This window comes from Lepidochelys olivacea, assembly GCF_965140295.1.
Source record: "Lepidochelys olivacea isolate rLepOli2 genome assembly, chromosome: 7".
Classification (NCBI taxonomy): Eukaryota; Metazoa; Chordata; order Testudines; family Cheloniidae; genus Lepidochelys; species Lepidochelys olivacea.
The window spans coordinates 92485507-92509539 of NC_140417.1; the positions used below are offsets into that span (position 1 = coordinate 92485507).

The 24033-nt window shown below is 43.2% G+C and overlaps 1 protein-coding gene across 3 annotated transcripts in view; it reads right to left on the reverse strand.

The window, feature by feature from the left end:
- HTR7 (5-hydroxytryptamine receptor 7) overlaps positions 1–16385 on the reverse strand; it is a 40812-nt gene extending 24427 nt beyond the window's left edge. For all 3 annotated transcript variants that reach the window (XM_084635601.1, XM_084635602.1, XM_084635600.1), the window contains exon 1: positions 15431–16385. In XM_084635601.1, coding sequence (XP_084491727.1) covers positions 15431–15954 — 524 coding nt within the window. In that variant the 5' untranslated portion in view covers positions 15955–16385. The remainder of the gene's footprint in view (positions 1–15430) is intronic.
- Positions 16386–24033: the final 7648 nt, after the last annotated feature.

The following is a 24033-nucleotide window of genomic DNA, read 5'->3' on the forward strand; positions in this document are numbered from 1 at the left end:
TGGCAGATGTGCTTTTCCACTGCAGCTCACTTTTGCCTTGATTGTCCCTTTACCTGTCAGCCCAATTTGCCTGTCACCCCTCCCTGCTCAATTCTTAGCCTCCAGATACAACACTTCAGCATCCTGGGGGAGTTCATTGCACTGAACCCCCCCCAAAAAATTCTGTCTCCTGCACAGATGACCTTTACCCTGATGGTAGAGTTCCATCATGCCTGAGAAGAACAGTTATCAGCCATGGTCTTCATCCCATAGCTTTAGGTGACCTTTTAGATAGCGATGCCAAGGTTATTGAGTAACTTAAAGATAAGGACAGAGACCCTGACTCGATATTCAATGGAAGCCTGTGTAGGGAGCAGAGGACAAGTCTGATGTGTTCTTGAGATGTGCTGCAGCTGTCTGTACTAGCTGGAATTTCCTAAAGGCTGATGCAGCTGGTTGGAACTGGTTCCTGCTTCTGCCGCTCTGTCCCTGCTGGGAGAAGGAGGGACAGGATGGCTTGAGGAGCAAAGACCTGGCCCCCTTCCAGGGTGCTCAGGGTCCCCTGTCAATTCTGGTGGGGCCGGTGGTATGAAGAGCTGACTGGAGCTGGTTCTTGCTGCTGCTGTGTCCCTGTTGCCTGGAGGAGGGGAAAAATGCCTCACTAAGCTATTAAAAAGATTTGACCATGTCATCAAAACAGCAGATACAGGGAAACCAGCTGACATAACTTACTTGGGCTTGCAAAAAGCCTTTGACAAAGTCCCTCCCAAGAGACTATTCAGAAAACTACGTAGTCATGAAGAAAGAGGCAAAGTTTTGTCATGGATCTGAAACAGAAACAAGGGGCTTGATTCTCCTTTTCACTGCAGCAACTTTATGCCACATGGCAGTCTAAAATGGTCATCTAGGGGACAAAACTGGATCTGGGATGAGCAGAGTATCCTGGGTGGACAAGGTGGGCCTAGCACAGGACTTCTGATGTCATCAAGTAGGTTTCTGTGATACAAACTACATCAGATTCTTCATCACTGAGAGCATCATGTATTGTTTGATGGCAACAGGTCTTTCTTGATCAGCATCTGTTTTAGTTCTGGTAGCTTTGTGCCACCTTTTTTGGGCCCTTACCTTGGTAATAGTCCTGTGTAATGGACAGGTAGTAGATGACTGGTAGTCAGTTTCTTATGTCTACTCTGCTGTCTCCTTGGACAGTTCCTCCCTATTTGAACTGTGATAGGTGAAGTAGTGGGTTGTGTCATGGGATGCTCTGAATAGAGGAAAGGGTGTCTGGTTCGCCAGATTCCATGAGCAAGACATATCTGTTGGACCTCATTTGGCTATATGACCTAGCTGAGTCCCAGGGATGGAAAGAGCTGAAATAGTCTGTTCCTGTAGTCGTGGATGTGCTAGCAGCATTGTGGCATAACAACAGAAATAAATTATAATAGTAACAATAATACTAGGTAGGGTTGAGTACAAGAAAACAGGGGTATCAATGGAATCAGGCAGCTGTGTGTGTGTTCCCTTTCTTGCTTTGGGGGAGAGGCAGGCAATAGTATTTACTAATGAGTAGTGTGTGAGAGTTACAGCTGTAAAATGTCCACTTGAACAGAAGATGGCAGTGAAGGCTGGAGGAGCATGGTTGAGGCTCCTCCCCTATAAGAGAGGCAAAGTCTTTGAGAGCCTCATTTCCACTAGTGGTTCCTGTTCAAAGGTTGTCCACTGCAGTACATAGACTCCCCCTCGCCCCCCACACGATCCAGAGAGACACACAGCTCATGCGTACAATTAAACCATGGCCAACCTGAACTTACCAATTCATGAAGACTTCCAGAAGGTTCTAAAGACACATCTGAAATCTCGCAAGTCTCTTTGGGATCAGACTAAGGCTCTTAAATTGTCCTCATTCAATCCTGGGGCATGCTGGAAAGTACTCTGGGATAATGCAAATGTCCCAGACAAACACCTGATCAATGAACTTCCAGGCTTCAACCTACCCAGGAAACACTGGCATACACTGAATCGTTTTAGAACACTGCATGACAGATGCTGTCATCTCTTACACCTTTGGAAGATGAGACAATGGACCTTGTCAATGTGGACATTAGTTGCAAACTGTGGACCACATTATAAATCCATGTCCACTTCAATCATTTGCCAGTGGCATCTCCAAATCACTCCTGAAGCTACCCACTAGCTCACTAATCTGGACTTGGTTCTTCAAACGTTGCTAATCATCTCCCTTGCCACACAAAGGAAGTAGTAGTTTCTGGGCTGCGGAGAGGGGAGCTGGGACATGAGTCACAGCCTCACTTTCAAAATTAGAAAATCTCTCTTCCTTCAAAAGTGAATGATGGCCTCTCCCTGGCTGTGGGAAGGAGGGGGAAATGGCGGCAGTGATAGGGTATAACTGTTTCCATACCTTTGTTTTAAAGGTGTTGTGATTAACTGAATTACAGGAGCAGGTAGAAGCACTGAGGCTGAAGCCCCGCTGTATAGTTGTGGTAGCAGAGGCAGCGGCAAGTGGCAATACAGGCTGGCCGCCCCAAGTATGTATTCATAGGGTCCGGACAGGTATGTACTTGGGGCAGCTATCCTGTGCTGCTGCTCACTGTGTCCATGCTCCTGCAGCCACATTACTATTGTTCGTGTGCTAGCTCAAAGCAAGGTAGTGCGAGTATGTCTGTGCAAGCTGGGAATCACACCCCTCGCTCATAGACACAGCCGGGGTCCCCACCCAAGAAAGTGCACTAGCTCTATAGGTCTCCTGGAGCTGGAAATTACACCTCCACCTTGAAGTGTGGAGGCATACTTTGACCAAAGCCATATTCTGATTGGGTTTGTCAGAGTGCAGAGGACAGAAGCTGTGTTTCATGACGGATTTTCAAAATTTGGCTTTGTTCCAAATATGAGCAAAACCTGAAAATTTCCCATAGGAAGTTCAAACAAACTTTTGCTTCAGGTTGATTTAAATGTTTCATTTCAATTTTGACTTGTTATATTAAAATTTAAAAAATTACACTGTCTTTTCAAAACAAGAAGTTGAAATATTTCATTCTGAAAAAGTCGAAACATGTCCAAGTGAAATGTGGCTCAGCTGAAGTTTCTCCGATTACCTCTACGCCTTTTTGACTGTTACAACTGTGAGTCAGCTCCCAACCCAACCAAGACCAATCACTGAAATACAACAGCAATAACAAATCCCGACATGTTATAATAAACCAATGGAGTGGGGGAATATTAATCTGAGGAAGAAATAACAAAGAGCAATATGGGGGAGGAAGAGAGGCACTGAGGGAGGAAAAGTGACAGTTTTAAGATGGCAGGCTGCCTGTGCAGCAGCAATTTAAGACCTTCCAACCAGTATTTACCTACAGAACTTTCTATTGTAAAATCCTTCACCGGGAACTGATGAGAAGATTATAAACCATTTCCTCCTTCTCTGTAGCTCAGTTAAGCAACTTTTTTTTTCCATTTACAGGATCTTATTTTATTTATTCTCCCACTGATATTTTGATGACGGTAGGGGAGGAGGCAAGGAGATCCTCTTTCATGCTGCAGATGTGGTGCAGAATGCTCCAAAGGTAAGGTCAGACTCAATCAGATAATTTTCAGTCCCAACATAAGCATGTACCTACCACCTCCGTGGCATCTCTGAAGCAAATCTCACTTTATTTCCCTAGCATTTATTACTTTTTCACAGATGTTTACTTGCAATATGCTTACACTTAGTTCTCCCTTCACTTACACCTATATAACCTAAATGACTTCAGTGTGTAGCCCTTTTCTTGGGTACGGTTAATAGTAGGAAGGGCCACATTCAATGTAGTCTAGGGCTATATCTACACTACAGCCAGTCGGCAAAACTGATATGTGTGAATATTCTACCCCCGTGAGCGACAAAAGTTACACTGGAATAAGCATTCGTGTGCACAATGCTATGGTGACAGGAGAGCTTCTCCCACTGATATAGTTTATGCTGCTCCTGGAGGTGATTTTTCATGCCAACAGGAGAGCTCTCTCCCGTCGGCACAGAGCGGCTTCACCACATGAGCTCCAGCCGTGCAGCTGCATCAGTACAGCTGCGCCGCTGCAGCACTGTACATACTGACATACCCTAGGAGTTCTGTTGAAAATAAATGAAATGAGCGGATCAAGTTGTCATATGAAACCTTTTCTGCTCCCAGCTTTTAGGAACTTCACATTTGATCCTGCCTGGTCACCTTTACAGGTGTTTCTTTCCTGCTTGCAAGCACACAGGAATCCTTAGGCAATTCCTTTTAGTTGGAAAAAACAAGATAAACATCTAATGACATAAGCAAACCCCAAGCACTGTGTTTGGGGGTACAGCCAACCCCACAGTTCCAGTTATTAATTGCCCAGATTGTTAGAGCCCAGAATGCTTATTCACAAAACAATCCCCCCACCCATTTACATCTCACTCACAAATCCATTTAGATTCAGCGTGGTCAAGTAAGCACCTTGAGACATCTCTTCTTAGCCCATCTGCTGCAGGCAAGGGAAGTACGCACCGCTAGGCCTGCCACTGCCAGGTCACGTTCTACCAAGTGAGCGCCACACAAGCTGCAAATCTGGGGAGGAAACCCAAAGGAAAAGCAAGACCCTGGTCAGGGTCTCAGCTCTCTTTAGCAGTCTCTGGTCTCTGACAAAGTCTCTGCTTCTCTTGTTGAACTTGGTCTCCTACACAGTTAGAGTCCACTACCTGACAGCTCGGGGTGAACTCCTTTCCCCAGGCCATTTCTCTCCCCTCTCGTATGGGAGCAGAGAGCTGCTTTTGGCTTTAAATCTTCTAGGGGCTTGCACTTGGGAGGATAGGTTTTGGCCCCATGTTGTGACTCCAGTTGTCCAAAATGATAATTTAGACTACTACTGAACTGTATTTAGGCCAGCTCCATAGAACAGAGGTAGCTGGGCTCTAGGCCATCCATGCTCTTTGGCCACAAACACACTGAGTGTAAGCAGGGGTGCTATACAGCCACTGATTTCTTTCCTTAGGCTGCATCTGGGAATCTTCCCTACCCCAGCTGAGGGCCCTGAGGAATGATGTCCGTATGAGAAAAGGTAGGGACAGGTTTCCACTGACTGAGTGATCACCCAGGAAGAGAAGGCGGGATGGGCTGCACAAGTGACACAGCAAGCTGACAGTTCTAAAACTGAGCTGTCATTTGCAAGAGGAAAGGCCTTTTGAGGCCATAATACTTCCAAGATAGTTGTGTGAACAACTGAAGATAGAGACTCTGCCCTAGAATGTCCTCAAAGATAACTGGGATTTTAAGGGCCCAGAATCCCAGTTCTCCTATCTCTTCTTTTACCTGCCTTGTGAGGGTTACTGCTGCAGCAACCTTCATGGGTGCAATAGGGGTAGACAGAGGATTGGCAGAAGGCTGCCCGTCTTCCCCCCACCACAGGTGGTTCCATATCACTGATAAGCAGTGGGTATGGGTCCTCTCTCTTCCTATTCTGGGCTGGCAACCTTCAGGAGCTGTTGGCCCTTGATGGCACTGGCTATGCAGGAGTACAAGGCAACTGTACTTTCAGTTCTCAATAGTTCTCATAGTTCTAGGAGAGAAGTTCAAAACTGGGTATCATACGTTATGCTCCTAAATTCATATTTAGGCCCTCATGTGGCCTGACATTCGTAACAGCTGAGCACCCACAAATCTAATTGCATTCAATGGGAACTGCAGGTGCTCAACATCTTTTGACAACTAAGCCACTTTTATTTAGGTGTCTAACTATGAGCTTGGGAGCCTAGCGTTAAGTACCCAGGCTTGGAAATGTTGGCCCTAGTTCTTATGTTTTCTTGTTTGTAGAAGAATATTCTGATGTCTTCTTAATTTGCTTCGAAAATTTCATAATCTCTGAAGAAATGAAACTTGTTTTGTGCTAGTGACCAAACTAATGTAGCAAATAATAAAGGACAATGTCATTTTGAAATATTGCACTTTAGCACAAGTGGCTTTAGCAACAAGGCTAAAAAATGGGTTTCTCCATTTCTCCAACTGCAAAGACAATTTTTAAAATGAAACCTAATGTACACAAAAAGTGCATCTTTACAACCGCAGGAGCCATATTGTTTGTAATATCAAAACAACACCTTAACAGGTCACTAAAAAAGTGCTGAGCATCAAAATAACACCACCAGCTGTTCCTGGTTCAGGCATATGTATTTTCATTTAATTCCCTGCACAGATGAACATCTGATCGTGGATCTGATCATGGATCATCTATTTTCTCTGCACTGTTCTCCATTTCTCAAAGCATTTAATTGTCTAGTTCCACTACAAACAAACAAGCCATTAAAAATTACTTAGAAACCCACACAAAGGAGGACTGTTGTTTTTGGGGAATCCTGCTGGCACATGTTGCTGCCAGATACACAATATTTAGCAACAGTCACACCATGATCTGAAGGTTTACATTTTTAATATGGTGACAGCATGTTGCAAGTTTCATTATAAATTGAAATATAACAGCATGCACTTCTGTTCATTGTGCAAACTTCCTTTTCAAGCACATGGCATTAGACAATTAATTATATGAATTTCAGCTGTCTTAAAGGAATATACAGTACAGTGTACTTTCAATAGCTTTTAAAATCAGTTGAAAAATGAGGACAAAGATCATTTAGGGGGGAATTTCTTCCATTGATATGTGGATGATTTTCATGCATAACCCAATTGTTGTAATGAAGAAAGCTCAGCGACAGATTTCTTCCATGCCATAGCTCTAGCCACGGTCTTTTCAACACAGTGGACCAAATGGTGGCCTGGCTTACACAATGGAGTAAGTGGGGGAAAGCAGTGCTTAATTTGTAATAAAAGAGAGGCGGAAGCTCAAGCAATATTTTACTTTCATAACAGACACTGCAAGCCCAGAGATGCCGGGGCTGTGAATTGCCAAGCCCTGAGGCACTGGGGTTCAGCTCTGGCAAGTCCTGGCACAAATTAAGCACTGGGTGTAAGTCACCTCCTGACTCCCTTGTGATAACTCTTTGTTCCACAGGTACACAAAGAGGAGAGTCGGCTCTGCAGACCTGGTACATTCCCCTGCTCCCTGAAGATGGGTGGGAGTGGTTTGGGACAGAGCAGAGCCTTGGCTTTGCCTTGCACAATGTGCTAGCTTGCAGAATTACACTAAGGGAAGTAGGCTGCGCTAGGTTTAGGCCTAGGGCTGGGCACTTCCCCCTAGGAGCAGGGGAGACCAGTAGGAAGGCAGAATGTGACTCAAGAACAATCTGCCTCTCAGTCTGCTCCAGAGACAACAGAATGATGCATCACCCCTTGCTTGTGGCTTATAGTTCATTATTCAACCCAAAGGTAGTTATTTGCAATTTTTTCTAAGTCAAATGCTAGTAATTATTATTGAGTACTCATCTCTTCAGTTGTAAAACTGTTTTATTCAGTTAAATTGCAATATATTAGTGCATAACTGTAATAGTTTCATGAATCTTATCCCTCTGCTCCAGGGCAGTTTGATTGTCTACATGCAGCAGTTTCTTGTGATTACATCCACTGATTTATCTTTCCTTAAAATGCTCTTAAGATGTAGTAGTGCTAATATACAGAACTGACAGCTATTAGCACTTTCAGTCTTGCTTGTACACCAGCCAAGGAGCGTGGGTTATTGCTGATGTCATAAATATAAAGGGAAGGGTAACAACCTTCCTGTATACAGTACTATAAAGTCCCTCCTGGCCAGAGGCACAATATCCTTTTACCTGTAAAGGGTTAAGAAGCTTAGGTAACCTGGCTGGCACCTGACCAAAAGGACCAATAAGGGGACAAGATACTTTCAAATCTAGGGTGGGAGGGAAGGCTTTTGTATGTCTGTTCTGTGTGCTTGCCGGAGAGAGAGAGAGAGAGAGAGAGAGATCAAGAAAGCAGGCAATCCAACTCCATTAGAATTAGTAAGTACTAGCAAGGAAATGCGTTCGTTTACTTTTGTTTTGGCTTGTGATTTTCTCTGTGCTGAGAGGAAGGTTTACTACGGTTTTCTTTTTGTAACTTTAAAGTTTTTGCCCAGAGGGAATCCTCTGTGTTTTAAATCTGATTGCCCTGTGAGATTAGCTTCCCTTCTAATTTTACAGAGGTGCTTCTTTTACCTTTTTTCTTTCTAACAAAGTTCTGTTTCTTTTAAGAGCCTGACTGATTTCTCTATGGTCCTAAGACACAAGGGTTTGGGTCTGTGATCACTTTGTACCAATTGGCTAGGATATTATTCACATGTCTCCCCAGGAAAGGGGGTGTAAAGGCTTGGGGGAATATTTTGGGGACATAGGAACTCCAAGTGGTCCTTCCCCGATTCTTTGTTAAATCACTCAGTAGTGGCAGCATACCCTCCAAGGGCAAAAAGTTTGTGCTTTGGGCAAGTTTTACCCAAAGCTGGTAGAAATAAGCTTAGGGGCTCTTTCATGCAGGTCCCCACATCTATACCCTAGAGTTCAGAGTGGGGAGGGAACCTTGACAGCTGAGATATCACTCACTTTCTGATTTCTCTTTCTATTTTAATATTTCTGCAACTGCTTATAATTTTATCTCTATGGATTCCTCACAAAGGGAACTTTTTAGTGGTGGAAATGATTAATTATCTTTGCATGTACAGATACAAAGAGTATCAGACAATTGATGCACTGTATGAAATTTTCTGAAAAAACAACCAAAGCATATTTTAAAGTATATTAACTTTAAGAAACCAGACAGAGCCAAATTCTTCCCTCAGATATGTGCCTGCAGCTCCCACTGAAGTCAACAGGAGTTGTGTGTGTTAAGGTGAAATTTGACAATTTAATTGTTAGTGATAATCAGCTGCAAGTGATCTTGTAACTTTACTGCTCTAACTGTTTAATTTTTCACTCAGGGCTTTATGATGATACTAGTTTTATGTACAAAAGGAGACTTTTAATTTTGGCAAAATCGTTTCAAATGGTTGAATAGTTTTCATTTTCTACCATTTCAAAACTCAAACGCTGACTTATTTAGCAGTATGTATCAGCCTACAGACTGCTTTCACAAGAGTCCTCAGAATTATAGAGACAAGTAAAACATAGGTGCCTAATCCCTTCTGCCCATCTCTGGTGACTGAAATTCTCTTTTTACTAAATCTAGCTTTCCCTGCAGCACGCAGAAGGAAAATTAGATGTTCTGTATTATCTCTGTTGTCCTGGAGAGCAAATATTCACATGAGGTTTGTGATCTAGCTCCAAGTCTCAGGGATTGAATTAAGATGGTATAGCCAATATGCCCTATTGCCACTTCTTGCTGACCTATGTTCGAGCTCCATTAGAACTATGTCAGACTTTCCCTTCCCCCTCTGTCTCTGGTCCAACTCTGGCTCCACCCCCTCTCTGCCTCCTTCCAATGAGCACAATTTGTACTTGTGCTGGGCCTAAATGCACATCCAGAAGCCTCCTCTCTATTCAGATCTGCAACATTGCTATAAAGGATTAAGCATTACCATGTGATCACACAGGCCTGGACTGGGACACTGAGAACTTGCCAAATAGGCAGCCATTCTCTTGGATGTGCCAACTGTGGACTGGCAAGTAGAATGATCAGAATTACTATTTATTCTGCTGACTGCTTAGCAGCCCGAGACGTTTATGGAAGAGGAGAGTGAATAAGAATCTTGGTGTAACTCTTTCTCCTCTGGGAAGAAAAGTCCCCATTTTCCCTTCCCTGAGGAGATGCAATGAAATGGACAGTTCCTATGGCCTCGACAGCCAGCTCCAAAATCTTTGTGCAATTTTCTTTTTTTTTTTTTTATTTGGAAAAATATTCCTCTTTTTAACATGAAAGTAATTTCTGGTCACTGAGCAACAGTTGGAATCTTCCCTTCTCTCAGACTGGTAAAAGAACTGGGGAATAAACCATGGGTTTTTTTGGTTGGTTGGTTGGTTTTTTTAAATGCATAAGCTTACATTTAAAAAATGACAAGGTAATTTTGTGTGCTCAGCTTCAGCCACTTTAAAAGGAGCCTGATTGTCAGAAATGCACAAATGCACAGTGCCCAGGTGCTGAACACCAGGCCCTTTTTGAAGTGGGCTCCCAAAAATTGGGCACCTGATATCACTAATCACTTGTTAAAATTTAAGCCACAATATATATCCATGTAGGAGCAAGCATCAGCAGTTAATTTCCGTTGGAAAATGCAACAAGCTGTTTTCAATGAAAAGCAGAGTTGTAAAATGTATGTAGTTGAAAATATCCATTAGCAATTGATCCAATAATCCCACCTACTTTGCAGCATTCAAGCCTTCCCAATAATCTTTTGACTCTAATGCAGGAAAATTTGCAGCTTTTCCTATTCTGAGTAGTCTGTTTTCATAATAGTAACTAATGTACTTAAACGTAGCTACCTAAGCATCCCTAATCCCTAACTTTTTTCTCATCTTCCCCCATGCAATCACAAGACACAGATTATGCTTTAGGGCCCAGTGCTGCTCCCAAAGGAGTCATTGACTAAATTTCTGGGGGCTTCAGTAGGAGTAGGATCTCAACCTCATTTCTGAAGTGTCATTGTAACATATATGACAAACACAGGCATATCTTTGAGAATAAGGTTATCTGCATATTTATGAGGGATTGTATGATGGCTGTCTAGGGATTGTTACTAAGCCCCATTCAGGAACTCAAATCAGTGAGGTGGGAGAATTTATTGCAAACCTGGGAACCAGTAAACAAATCCAGAGAAGTACCACCTGCTGGGGTGAATTGCATATACTGGTACCATTCTGTGAGGTGGTGCAGTTACCCCAGAAGTATGAAAGGCATCATTCACAAAACTGGAATCTTCATGGGGCTGGTGGTGGAAGAATGATGCTTGACTTCCCCAGTTCCACCCTACACCACCTCTGACTCAGACACCCCATCCTATAGGCAGATACCTATTCCCAAAGAAAGGCTCCCACAAGATATAGGGGGGATGCCACAGAGGTGGCACTGCCCACTTTTGCACTCCCTGATGAGGATCTGTGGGGTTTTCATCCTGTGAAGGTAGAAGAGATGATATGGGCTGCAAAAAGCCTAAAATTCCAATGTTTGATATTGTCACGGATATTACCTTAGATTCTCCATTAAGTTCAGTCCTGTATAGATACTCACCGGAATGTGCCTTTTCTAATTTGGCTGAGTCCCTGTGGAGCCTGTAAAGTGTCAGTGATCACTATACTAACATTTTAATAAGTGCTTTGCACAGTCTTAATGTAGCATTCATTAATACAACAAAGAGCACAAATATTTACCAGCTGTTTTATTCAGATACTTCAGACAACGTCTGGGTTTCACTTTAGATCCTCAGTAACTGCATGTATCTGAATTCTAAAAGCAGCACTTAGGGAAATAAATACCCATTTTATGTGCTCATGTGTCAATTTGAGTAACCAGGGCGAGCATGGACATCCTGTTCAGAAACTTATATTTGAAAAGTGGGCCCAGAGGGTGAAAAAACAAATTGCATACTATATCTTACATTGGATACAGTCCTTGCATATCTTTAGTACGACAAGAAAATTGCCTATCACTGAAGTGCATATAGGTCTATTATTCCATCACCTTTTCAGTTTTAGCCTTCTATTTGGTATGCATCAAAATTCTCCTTCAACAAACTGTCTCTGAATGTCAGTAAAGTATTATGCAAATACATTGAGCTGTTCCGCTCTCTCAGGTACATACAGTACTGCACATATTTTATGTATTATAAAATGCCATCACTTGAAACGCATTGTGGTCCTGTGGAATGAATACTTCGGGATTTTGCAGGGTGCTGCAGAACACCACACACAGAGGATATATCTTGATAGGCAAAAAGGGTGTGTTTTTCAACTGAGTTAGCTTAACAGATTGAAAAGAGGCATTACGATGCAGACTAACCACTTTGAAGCCATGTTAGCTGGCCATGGTGTAGGCTTTGCACTAGGCTACAACAGGACTTTAAAAGTGTTAGACTGCATCTCGCAGGGCTTTTGCTTAACACGATTGAAAATGAGGCCTGAGCACACAAGGGCTTTCAGTGAGATTTAAGTGGTACAGAAGATTGTGCTGGCCCTGTGTGTGGGAGTGAATTTCACACACATACTGCAACCCCTGTCTCCTGGGTCTCACTGAATGCATCCGATGAAGTGAGCTGTAGCTCACGAAAGCTTATGCTCAAATAAATTTGTTAGTCTCTAAGGTGCCACAAGTACTCCTTTTCTTTTGCGAATACAGACTAACACGGCTGCTACTCTGAAAACTGAAAAGGATGGCTTGTTTGAAACTGTGATTTTTAGTTTCATTACATACTTAAGTTCTTTCAAGATTTTCCTTGGACTAATAGTGATTCTCATCTCTGGGAAAGATGACTTGCTGCAGGAAGAGCTATTTCTGCTTAGAGTTCTAACAATGAAAAGCAAAAATGGTATGCCCAACAGGTTAGTTTTGTCTCCAAATCCTGCTTCTTGCTTTTCCCACAAGGGGGAGGCTAATTGGATTACTGTATGTGCTCCCTACACTGTTCCACAGAGTAGGTTTTTGGGGTAGGATGGACTCTCTCCCCTCCCAGAGGCTTTTTTCCTCTAAAGTAAGATCAAATATACAGGCACTTCCATCAAATCCATTGTTCTTTGTGAAATTTTTTGGACTCTCTTAAATAATGCATACCATGTGATTTGCAAGTTACCACCTTACACATAGAGTTTTACTCAGTGATATGCAACTCTCACCCATAAATGAAATGCTTTCTACTTACACAAAAGGGTAATTCTACTGTAAATGAGATAGCATGAGATCAGTGCTATCTGTGTGATAGTTTGTTGCTCAGATTAAATTTTGGTCCTTTCTAGTTGCTGAAAATATTTTATGCATCTTCACATCTCTAAAAAGTCGCTAATATATATCATGGTTACCTTGAAAAACCCTGCACCTGATTCACCACTGGTAATCCACTGCTATGCCAGTATAACCCCATTAAAATAATTACGCTTCTAGCTCATCTCTTTATTCCTCTTTTCTTAGTTGTTACTAAACATTTAGTAAGATTTCACTAAGGATTTATCTGCAGCTGTTCCTTACCTGACATCAGCCTTAATCTGCAGCATCACAACTCATAGTTGTATAATAGATTTGAAGTAAACAGAAGTTAAGGCATCAGGCTTCACAGAGAATTATTATTTTAAGTTGGAAATAAGCAGCAGGAGAGTATGAACTCTTTAAGAATCAAAAGAACCTGCTTTAATACAAGTATTTGTTCAGTAATATACAAAACAAGGAATAAGCAAAGTAAAAAATGAGAGAATATTTTCATTGTTTTTGTCCATTAAAAATCAATCATTTTGTAATTCCAGTTCCAGATTCTGTCTTAAAAGGATATATTATCTCCTTGTTACATGTGTATAACTTCTATCATTGGTTTAATTAGTTTAACACTTATCACTAGGGTTACTATAACAACTCAGGCAAAAGACCGGAGCATCTCAATGAAGACCTCTGCCCAGTGCCGGCCAAAAATAGCAAACAAAAATGTGTAAGAAACAGAATAATAATACTGAAAATATTACAATGCAATTATGTAAATCAATGGTACAGCCTTACTTGGCATGTCAGGTTCAGAGATGGGCAACAAGAATTATTAGAGTCATGAAAAAACTTAAAAATTGGGACTTTTTGCCACAGAAATGGATAAAAGGATATACAAACTAATGAATAGTTAAAAAAAAAAAAAGGTGGGGGGGTGAGTCAGTCACTGCTGTTCACCTTTCTCATAACACAAGAATTTAATTTAAAGGTGGCAAATTTAAAAGTGATGAAAGGAAATACTTTTTTGTTCAACATTAAATTAGTATGTGGAACTCATTTCTACAAAATATAATTGAATTCAAGAGCTTATCAGAATTCTACTAAGGATTGGTTAATACAGAGTTAGCAAGAATATACACAATTGTAACAGCAAATATTAATAAACAAGAGTTTTGAAGGGGATATAAACCTTCATGCTTCAGGTCATAAGATAACCTCTGATTGTTAGAGATCAGGAGGAAAACTTTCCTGAGGGAAGGTTATCCAAACATGTCTTTTGCAAGATTCTTGCACTTTCCTCTGAAACAGCTGGTACACTGTCAGACAGGAGTAGGCCTGCCGACAGGAATTCTGAGCCCCAGGGCCAGGACTGTCCTTAGGGGCGCCAGGGCCCAGGGTGGAAGCGATGAATTTGTCACCTCTGAGGATCTGTCACCAAAATGATGACTCTGTCACCAAAGCGCTGGGCCTGGCCCCAGAGCAGTTGCGCATGCCTAGGAGCCCTGTGGCCTGCTCAGGCGATTTTAAAAGGGCCCCCAGGCCCTTTTAAATCGCCCGGGCCCCTGGGTAATTGTCCCCTTTGCCCACCCCCTGTCGGTGGGCCTGGACAGGACACAGTAATAAATGGTCCACTTCTCTGTTCCAAAAAGGCAGTTCCTATGGTCCTATCAATGCTAGCAATTATTACTGATATATATTGATTAATAAAATCCACTTGCTGTTTAATTCAAGGTTTCAAATTGCTATGTTTTTGTTGACCATAGAAGCAAAATTCCCAATAGTTTAAATAAAATTATGAAATATCTTTGGGCCAGATCCTCTCCTTTTCTCTAACCCCTTTGCACCACTCAGGTAGCACAAGGGCTGTAAATGGCCATTGGCAAAACCACTGGGTGGAGAGGAAATCCCAGCTGGTATAAAGTTGATGGAACCAGCTGCTGCCTCATACAGGCAGCATACTGAGGGAGGGAGTTTGGTGGGGGTGAGGCAGAGCACTGGCCCTATTGTGTCAATCCTCCATAGGCATAAATTACAACAGCCTCTAGCCTGCTGTAACTTATACCCAGTGTGGAATCAGGGAGTCACAGCAGGCTCCCTGAAGCTTCTTCTCCCTCAGCTTTAGGGGGTGAATCAAACCCATAAACTCGATTTAAACATTGGAAACAAATTACTAGTAAGCTGTCCTGCAGTCAGTACACACGCTCCCCCCACTCTGTTTTAGTGTCCACATTTTTCACATGTATTTGCCTGTGTGTAGGTTAGCAACAATAGGCTGCGGGTGTAAAATAGCTTAGTCTATGATTGAACTGATTTTTTCTTTTTAAAAATGCCATCCATTTTTCCTCTGAGAATATCTGTTGTTATTTCCCAAGGAAAAATAAGCAAGCAAAAGAGACCCCTAGTGGAATTGCCATACACCATATTTGCCAGCTGCAGTCAGCATTCAAGATTCTTCTCTGCTAACTTATCAACCTAAATAACTTTGAACCATTTTGCAGTAGTAGGTTGTTTCTACTCTATTTTTTCTCCTAGCCACTGTACTGTTCAAAGGGGGGCAGTCACTCAGTTTGCTTGTCTCAGCTCCAGTCAAAGAGAGACACACAGCTACACACGCAGCACAAGTACACAGGAGATGTTGGTATCTCGGGTTTTGCACTCACCTGTCAATACTTATCACACACAAAGTCATAATGGAAGCAGTGCAACACATCACATCCATAGCAATGAAGACATTACAGAAAACGTGGCCAAAGATCCACTCTCCTCCAATGAGGTCCGTTACGCTGACAAAGGGCATGACGGCCACCGCTACCGAGAGATCAGCCAAAGCCAGGGAGACAATGAGATAGTTGGAGGGCTGCCGGAGTTTCTTCACAAAGCACACGGAGATCACCACCAGGCAATTGCCCGCGATGGTCAGCAGAGTGATGAGGGAGAGGATGGCCCCGATCACAACTTTCTCCATGTTGCCGTAGCTGAGGATCTGCTCCCCGCAGCCGGTGTCATTTTCGGGCGCCAGGCTGAAAGCGGGGCTGGGGCTGGCGGTGACATCCTGGATGATCTTCAGCCAGCGGGGGTTCAGGGAGCCAGCCACCATCCCACTGCCGCTCAGCTCGCGGGGAGCCTCCAGGGCGAAGGCGCGGAGGTGGCCGGACACGTGACTGCTGTTGCTGTCCATAACCATCCTGACGGGTGCTGCCCATGAAGCCGCCGGCTCCCAACACGCTGGGTCCTGGGGAGGGTCCCCGAGCCCGCTCAGCCCCCAGCTGCCCGGGGCTCGCCCCCCCGACCCGGGCCGGGGCTCGGCCGTCCGCGGGAGAAGCGCCTCAGCCCGGTTAGCTGATCATCGCCACCACAGGTGGAGCGGGTGCCTCAACTTCCCCGTGCCCCGCGCCGCTGACCGGGCTCCGCGGGGGCGGGAATCGCGCCATGGCGTCCGCGTGCGCTGAGCGCTGCCCGTCGGGGAGGCCGCGCCCCCCAGCGGCCGCCGCTCTCTCCTGACCCGTGCGGCTGGCGGGAGGCTGCCTGCGCTTCGCCCGCAGCTGCAGCCGCCGCGGCAGCCCTCGCCCAGCCCAGCTACCTGCGGCGGCGAGGGAAGTTTGAGTCGCCCTGGCTGCTCCGCCCCTCGCCCGCCTGCAGCCGGGCTTCAGTAGCCTGCCCCTCTGGAGCGGGGCGTGCGGCGGTGAAGGACAAGGGGAAAGTATTCAGTAGATTAATGCGTAATGGAGTTCAGTGTGGTTTGCTGCAGAACTAAAATAGAACTGCAGATCCAGTCCTACCTCTGAGTTTAAGAAAACAGGATATCTCTTAAACCACAAATAAAACTTTTCCTTTGAATAAACAGCTTGCTGTTGGAGACGTGTAAATATTGGTAGGCTAATAGTTCAATTTAATAATTGGGCAACACCATTTGTAGCGCATATACGGAACTTCATCCTTTTCTCCCATTTTGGGGGTCTTTTTAGAGCTTTTTGAATACTTCCTTGTGTTCTGAAATGTTTTCTGGGAGAGATTTTTGTTTTCTTCCCATTTTAGTGTGTCAGATCTCTAAACCGTTATCTGCTAACTGCTTGAAATGTGTAGGTGATGGGTGTGAGATTCATCAGTATGTTCAGATGCGCATGTGCTCCAGAGCTTGCCTGCCTGTTTGTGTGTATCTTCTAGACTAATAGGCTAAGCCTTACATCAACAGGCAGCTTTGCGTATACACGCAGACTAAAGTATTAGCATAATACATTTCTCATGCAATGTATTGTATTTTCCTAATAAAGTAAGTTATTTTTATATATTTAAATGATACAAAAGTAGGGTGAAAATCAGAAAAAAATGAATAATACTTTTTGTAAAAACCAGGATTTTTTCAGTTAAAAAATGGTTTAAACTGAAAACGAAGGGGCTTATATATAAAGGATGAAGCCTCTCCAATCTGCTGCTGTTCTGCTGCTTAACATTGGATAACTTTGTACACATTTTGGCCTTTTTAACAACAACTGTGGGGACTCTTGTAGATCATGTGAGGGGGAGGGCGGGCAATGTCCCGTTTCCCCCACAGTAGTGCCAGGCCTGATGCAACTATGAGATTATGAAACAGAGATCTGAAGGAATTAAAAAAGTTAAAGACAATAAAATGTGGAGGAAAGAGGAACTCTCTGCCAGTGGAAAGTCACTAGAGGAGATTCCATTGCATCTGCACAAGCTGCCCTGACCCTCAGTGTAAGGAGAAGGAAGGGGTATGTCAGGTGCAGGAGACAGATGGAAAGGGGCGTGGTGGGACAGAGTTCTGCCACAGCTGATCCGCTGCTGGTGTAAGGTCCCTGAGGATCTTACACCAACAACGTATGTTGCTGCCCTGTCTTGTGCTAGGGCTGGGTGTCTATGAATCAGGCTCCCTGTGGCCCCCTACTCTCACTCTATCCAATGAGAATCAAAGCTGTTGTCTTTTCTGCATTTACTTGACAACTAAAGAATACAGAGGAGCCAGCAGGATTCATATGGTTATGATGGAAGATGTTAATGGCTGCCATCAAGAGGCTCTTTAGTCAGTAGACAATCATATACCTAATTAAAGCTGATGGGTGGGCTAACCACCTTTTTTTTCAGGCTAAGTGGAAGAAGCAATTAAACCCCTTTATGGAGTGAGATAACTAGAAACAATAGGAAGCTACCACCCAAGGCACTGGGCTACATGGAAAAACCTGAGCATAGTGAAGCCACATTGGCCAAGAAGTTTCCTGGGAAAGATTGCAATGCAGAGGCTGAGGGAATGACTGATTGCAGCTGCAAGTGACTATGTCTGAGAGGCAGGAAGCTAGAGACATAGGGTGTGAGTGGCCTTGAGAGTGAGCAGAGTTCCTTGGGGAACAAGACTGGCTGAAAAGGCAGGTTTGGAATTTGTGAGAAAGGAAACTGACAGCTGTTCTTTGTAAATAAACAGTTTTGCACCAAATAAATACCTGATGCATATCCTAAATTTCTCCTTCTAATGGAAACAACCCAATAAGACCTTGAATACTGGCTAACCACTTGAAGCAAAGGAGCAACCAAATTGACAAAAATGCACAAAATAACCACCATCCCTCCCTTTTCCTCCCGAAATTTAAATACAGGATGGTGTCAGAAATGTACAAAATAAAGAAGTATGATTAACAGAAAATTCTTTTGCTTTTTCCCTTCTATTTCTTTATCCCTTTTTTCCTTTCCTTCCATGTCTGATCCATATTGTCCATCTTCATGTCATGTGTTTACCTATTCTTTTCTCTCTTTATTCTTTCCTTTCAACTCTTTCTCCTTTGAAAATCAGCATCTCCTTTCCGTTGGTGCCCATAAAGGCAGTGGTGAGCTGGAGCCGGTTTGCTTGAACCGGTTGTTAAATTTAGAAGCCCTTTTAGAACCGGTTGTTCCACGAGGGACAACCGGTTCTAAAAGGGCTTCTAAATTTAACCGGCCAAAAGTGGCACCTTAGGTGCCAACTCCATGGGTGCTCCAGCCCTGGAGTACCCAAGGGGAAAATTTGGTGGGTGCAGAGCACCCACCGGCAGCTCCCAGCCCCACTCCTGGCCCAACCTCACCTCCGCTCCGCCTCCTCCTCTGAACGCGCCATCCCGCTCTGCTTCTCTGCCCCCCCCCCCCAGGCATCCCGCAAATCAGCTGTTCGCACGGGAAGCTGGGGCAGGCTGAGAAGCAGGCCACGGCTTCCCGCTCAGGCCCAGGGATGCGGAGATGAGCTGGGGTCAGGGAGGCATGAGGAGGGCCGCCCACGCCGCAGCAGATAACCTGGGCCGGGGGGGGGGGCGCCACAGGGGAACTACTCCTCACGCCAGCTCACCTCCGCCACCCTTGGCCCGAGTGTGAAGCCACCGCCTGCTTCTCAGCCCTCCCAGGCTTCCCGACAAACAGCTGATTCGTGGGAAGCCGGGGGAGGGGGCAGAGAAGCAGAGCTGGGCAGCATGTTCAGCGGAGGAGGCGGAGCAGAGGTGAGGTGATCTGGGGCCGAGCACGGGGTGGGGAGCCACCGGTGGGTGCTCTGCACCCACCAAATTTTCCATGTGGGTGCTCCAGCCCCAGAGCACCCAGGGAATCAGTGCCTAACGCGCCACTTTTGATGTGATCAGTGGGGGAGCAGCCGCTCCCCCTGCTCCCCCCCTTGCTACGCTCCCCCGCCCCTAGGAGCCAGAGGGACCTGCTGGATGATTCCTGGGAGTTGCCCCAGGTAAGCACCTCCGGGACTCCCCACCTCGCCCCCCGGCAGGTGCCTCTGGCTCTTAGGGGTGGGGTGGGCACCCACTACGGTGGCCCACGAGACCCTCCTGCCCGGTTCTGGGGGCAGTCGGGGACAGGGGTGGATGGGGCAGGGGTCCTGGGTGGGGGTCAAGGAACACGGGGGGGTTGGCTGGGACAGGAGTCCCGGGGGGCGGGGGTTGGCAACGACCCCCTCGTAGGGTGAGGAGGGAACCCGTTGGTAAGATTTTGGCAGCTCATCACTGCATAAAGGTCTGGTAAGTTATTGCTGCTCTGAGCATTAATGTGCTGGAAATAATAAATAAGATATAGGTAAATATCCCTCCAGCCTGCGGAGGATATGTTGTCAACATGTTGAACATATTTTACCACTCTCTGAATTACATTCTGAAACTATTATTTGAACCTTGATTTCTATTCCCAGCATGTAGTATTTAGCAAATCATGTTTCTGTTTGACTTGTAGCAGAGATGGTGCAGCTGCAGTTTTCTTTACTGCCTTTTCTTGGCTTTGTGAAAATAAATCATCATTTTGTGGTAGTAAAACAGAGTGGTAAACATTCATTTCTTTGGTGTTTCTTTTCTTCTTGTCAAAATAAACGTTAGCATCTGCACAACTTAAACAAATGTGAAATTAATTTTTCACTTTTTTGATGCCAACATATACTGACTGCAGCAGGCAGCACAGCTGTGACAGATACCGCATATGCAATATCTTTGGGGGTCATTGTCTTTAATTTATGAATGGTTTATATATGAGTATGATTGTGTTTTTCTCCATGGAAGAGGGTAACCATAGGTCCTCCAGGAACCAAAAATAATGTTTGTGTCAGGGAGAGGGGTTATTAAAGCAAGTCACAAACTAAACAGCTGGTTCCAGCTGGGTTTTCTAGAGACTAAGAGACAAAGAAAGGTCTTTTGGTATAAAAGGATGAGCTTGAATTGTCACAAGATCTTTTCTACTCCAGCAAATAGACAGGACCTTCTGTCCTAGAGGGGCCCCACCCATTGTGGAAGGGTTGGAACATCTTTGGCCTACTAGGGCCCCCTAAGAATGATGGGTGACTCCTGGTATCTTTAATGTATGTTTAAATCTGTTTATTGTTTTCAGATGTTTTCTCTGTTATACTTTTACCTTAAGACTAAATGGGCTTGCTTCAGGGTGGATTTGATTTAAATCAAATTGATTTAAATCACTAGACAGGAAGACTGGATTTAACCATGGATTTCTACATAAAAGTGCATTCTTGTTGGTTGTTATAACCTTAACACATATCCTTCACAACTCAGAAATAGATGTAGGTTTCATTTTTAGAAAGTACACACTATACATTTTTAAAGTGATTTATTTTGAAAACTTTTCAGATTCGTTTTACAGCTATATCAGAAAATGAATGATTTCTTATTTCATTTACCAAAGGTAATTGAAGCAGATAGTTCACCTCCCAGTGACTTCATAAATATCTCCAATTCAACAGGTTAATCATTAATATTTGGAGGATTTTCTTGCCATGCTGTATTAGGAGGAGAACATCACCAGACAGACATTTAAATTGTTTTATTTAACTAAAACAACAACGTTATATATTCTGGATTTTTTTCTTCAACAGCAAACGTAATATTTTAACAAAATAAGCATATAAACTTTTGAATGTAGTTAAACATTCAAGTTTTTTTAAATCAGATTTGTTTTTGTTAAAATTGTTTAACTAAAATAGTTAAATGAAATATTTAAAAAAAATAAAAATTTAATCAACTATGTCAGCCTTAAAGAAGAAACTTAAAATATTGGCTTCTGCAGCTAACTCAGTCATTTTCACCTTCATTTTCCTGTTTGTTCATAATCTGGAAAGAAAAACAAGGTTTCCTGTTTTTTCAGGTCCCAAACAATTTCTCAATTTGGAATGAATTAGTCCAAAGGAAGAAAATATTCTTTCTACACCGGCAGAAGAAGCTACTGCTGTTAAAAGTGAGATTATCACTTCAACAGTCTCTGAATCCAAGTGGTTAAGTGACATCCACCAGTTCACTGGTGTGACTTTCTTTAAAACATAATCAGCAAACATATATTTCTTGAATGGTTCACCCTTAGCTCTGAAGTTTATTATAGTTGGCATTATGGAGGGATGATTGCTGGATGTTTATGTCATAGCCAACTCCTCTTCTCCAGCAGTTAAGGTTTGATCCTGGTACCAAGTATTGAAAATATTTACAAGAAAATGAGCTGGAGATTGTGCTTGTCCCATTCGTTTTTTTTAATGCTTGTAATTTAACTCTGTCGTTGCATATTTCTCTTTTTAAGATCTCACTCAGTTCCTTCCAAATTTCAACAGCTTCAGTAATAAAACAGCTATTTCCCTGCATTTTGTTCAAGGCTACAGAAATAGGTTTCAGGATACTTGGCATGTGTTCAACATTTCTCTTAAGCCCAATGTTGAGAACTTTGGCTGTGACGGTGCCATCTATTTTTTCATGATTTTGTTCACAAACTGTCATCAGATTAGGCCAGTTCTTGCTATAGGGCTCAGAACAGTTCACTACTGAGTTCCATCGCGCATCTTGTGGGAGAGTTAGCTTGGTTCCTCCCACTTTTTTCAGAGCAGCTGCTGCAAAGTGGTTGTTACAGAAGTATTTTGCAATTTCAACAACATTAGCCTTTATTTCTGGAACACTGAAGGAGTTACATCAAATGAGCGCTGCAACTGTATGTTATTAGCTTGGGACTCTCTTCTCATCTTGAATACATTTTTAGCATTGTCTGTGACCAAACTGCATGCTAGGCATTTGAATTTTTTTTCACAGTGTCATAAATATAAAGGGAAGGGTAAACCCCTTTAAAATCCCTCCTGGCCAGAGGAAAAATCCTCTCACCTGTAAAGGGTTAAGAAGCTAAAGGTAACCTTGCTGGCACCTGACCAAAATGACCAATGAGGAGACAAGATACTTTCAAAAGCTGGGAGGAGGGAGAGAAACAAAGGGGTCTCTGGCTGTCTGTCTGCTGCTTTTGCCAGGGATAGAACAGGAATGGAGTCTTAGAACTTTTAGTAAGTAATCTAGCCAGGTATGTGTTAGATTATGATTTCTTTAAATGGCTGAGAAAAGAATTGTGCTGAATAGAATGACTATTTCTGTCTGTGTGTCTTTTTTGTAACTTAAGGTTTTGCCTAGAGGGATTCTCTATGTTTTGAATCTAATTACCCTGTAAGGTATCTACCATCCTGATTTTACACAGGTGATTTCTTTACTTCTATTTACTTCTATTTCTATTAAAAGTCTTCTTGTAAGAAAACTGAATGCTTTTTCATTGTTCTCAGATCCAAGGGTTTGGGTCTGTGGTCACCTGTGCAAATTGGTGAGGATTTTTACCAAACCTTCCCTAGGAAGTGGGATGCAAGGGTTGGGAGGATTTTGGGGGGAAAGACGTGTCCAAACTGCGTTTCCCAGTAAACCCAGTTAGAGTTTGGTGGTGGCAGTGGATATTCCAAGGGCAAAGGGTAAAATAATTTGTACCTTGGGGAAGTTTTAACCTAAGCTGGTAAAAGTAAGCTTAGGAGGTTTTCATGCAGGTACCCACATCTGTACCCTAGAGTTCAGAGTGGGGAGGAACCTAGACACACAGTTTGTTACAGATTTTACTGCTACTTCTTGTAAGTATTCTGCTGTGTGTGCATTTCCTGATGTATCAATTGTTTATGTAAGGAAGACATTCCCTTCTTCTGTTGTCACACAGGAACATAGAATCATTCTGGACTTTGCTCCATCAAGCCTCAGGTTAACAATTTCAACCTCTAGACCTTTTGCACACTGGTCAATTTCTCTCTCATACACTTTATCCAGCAATTTGCCTGTGACATCTGCTCTGTTGGGTGGACTGTATCCTGGTCGTAATGACTGAACCATGTTAATGAAATGTGGGCTCTCAATCATACAGAAAAGAGAGTTTGTTGCATAAACAAACTGGGCAATTTTTTCCTCAGTTACCTCTTTTTGTAATTTGCTGGTTCTTTTCACAAATTTATCTATGATTGTTTCTGGATGTTGGAGGGTTTTTTTCTTTCTTTCTTTTTGCTACAGGTGCTATACTGTGGCTATGTGACATACATGATGTGACTGATACACTATCATTGGCAGATAACTCTGAAACTATAGAAAATGATGGTGATCTTGAAGGTGGATAGTCTTCAGAATCCTGTATGTGGAGGATGGATTCTCCTAAACAAAATAAGTCAATGCAATTATTTAATTATTATTACCATACTGCTCATTTAGTATTACTCATTGCATTCACTAATACTCAGTACTGCTTTAAAGGTGAAATTGTAAAAGGAAGATCTACCTATTTCAGCTATTTATTTTTTATCACAACTGCATCTAAAATGATAGTACCATAGAGTAACAACTATAATTTTTGCTCAAACATGAGAATTCAAAAATAGTCCAGAAGGAAGACAGGCAGTCCTTAAGAAAGAAGTATGAAATAAAAAAGTTTCCCAACCTGAAGATCCTGCATGTTCAGACATGTTCCT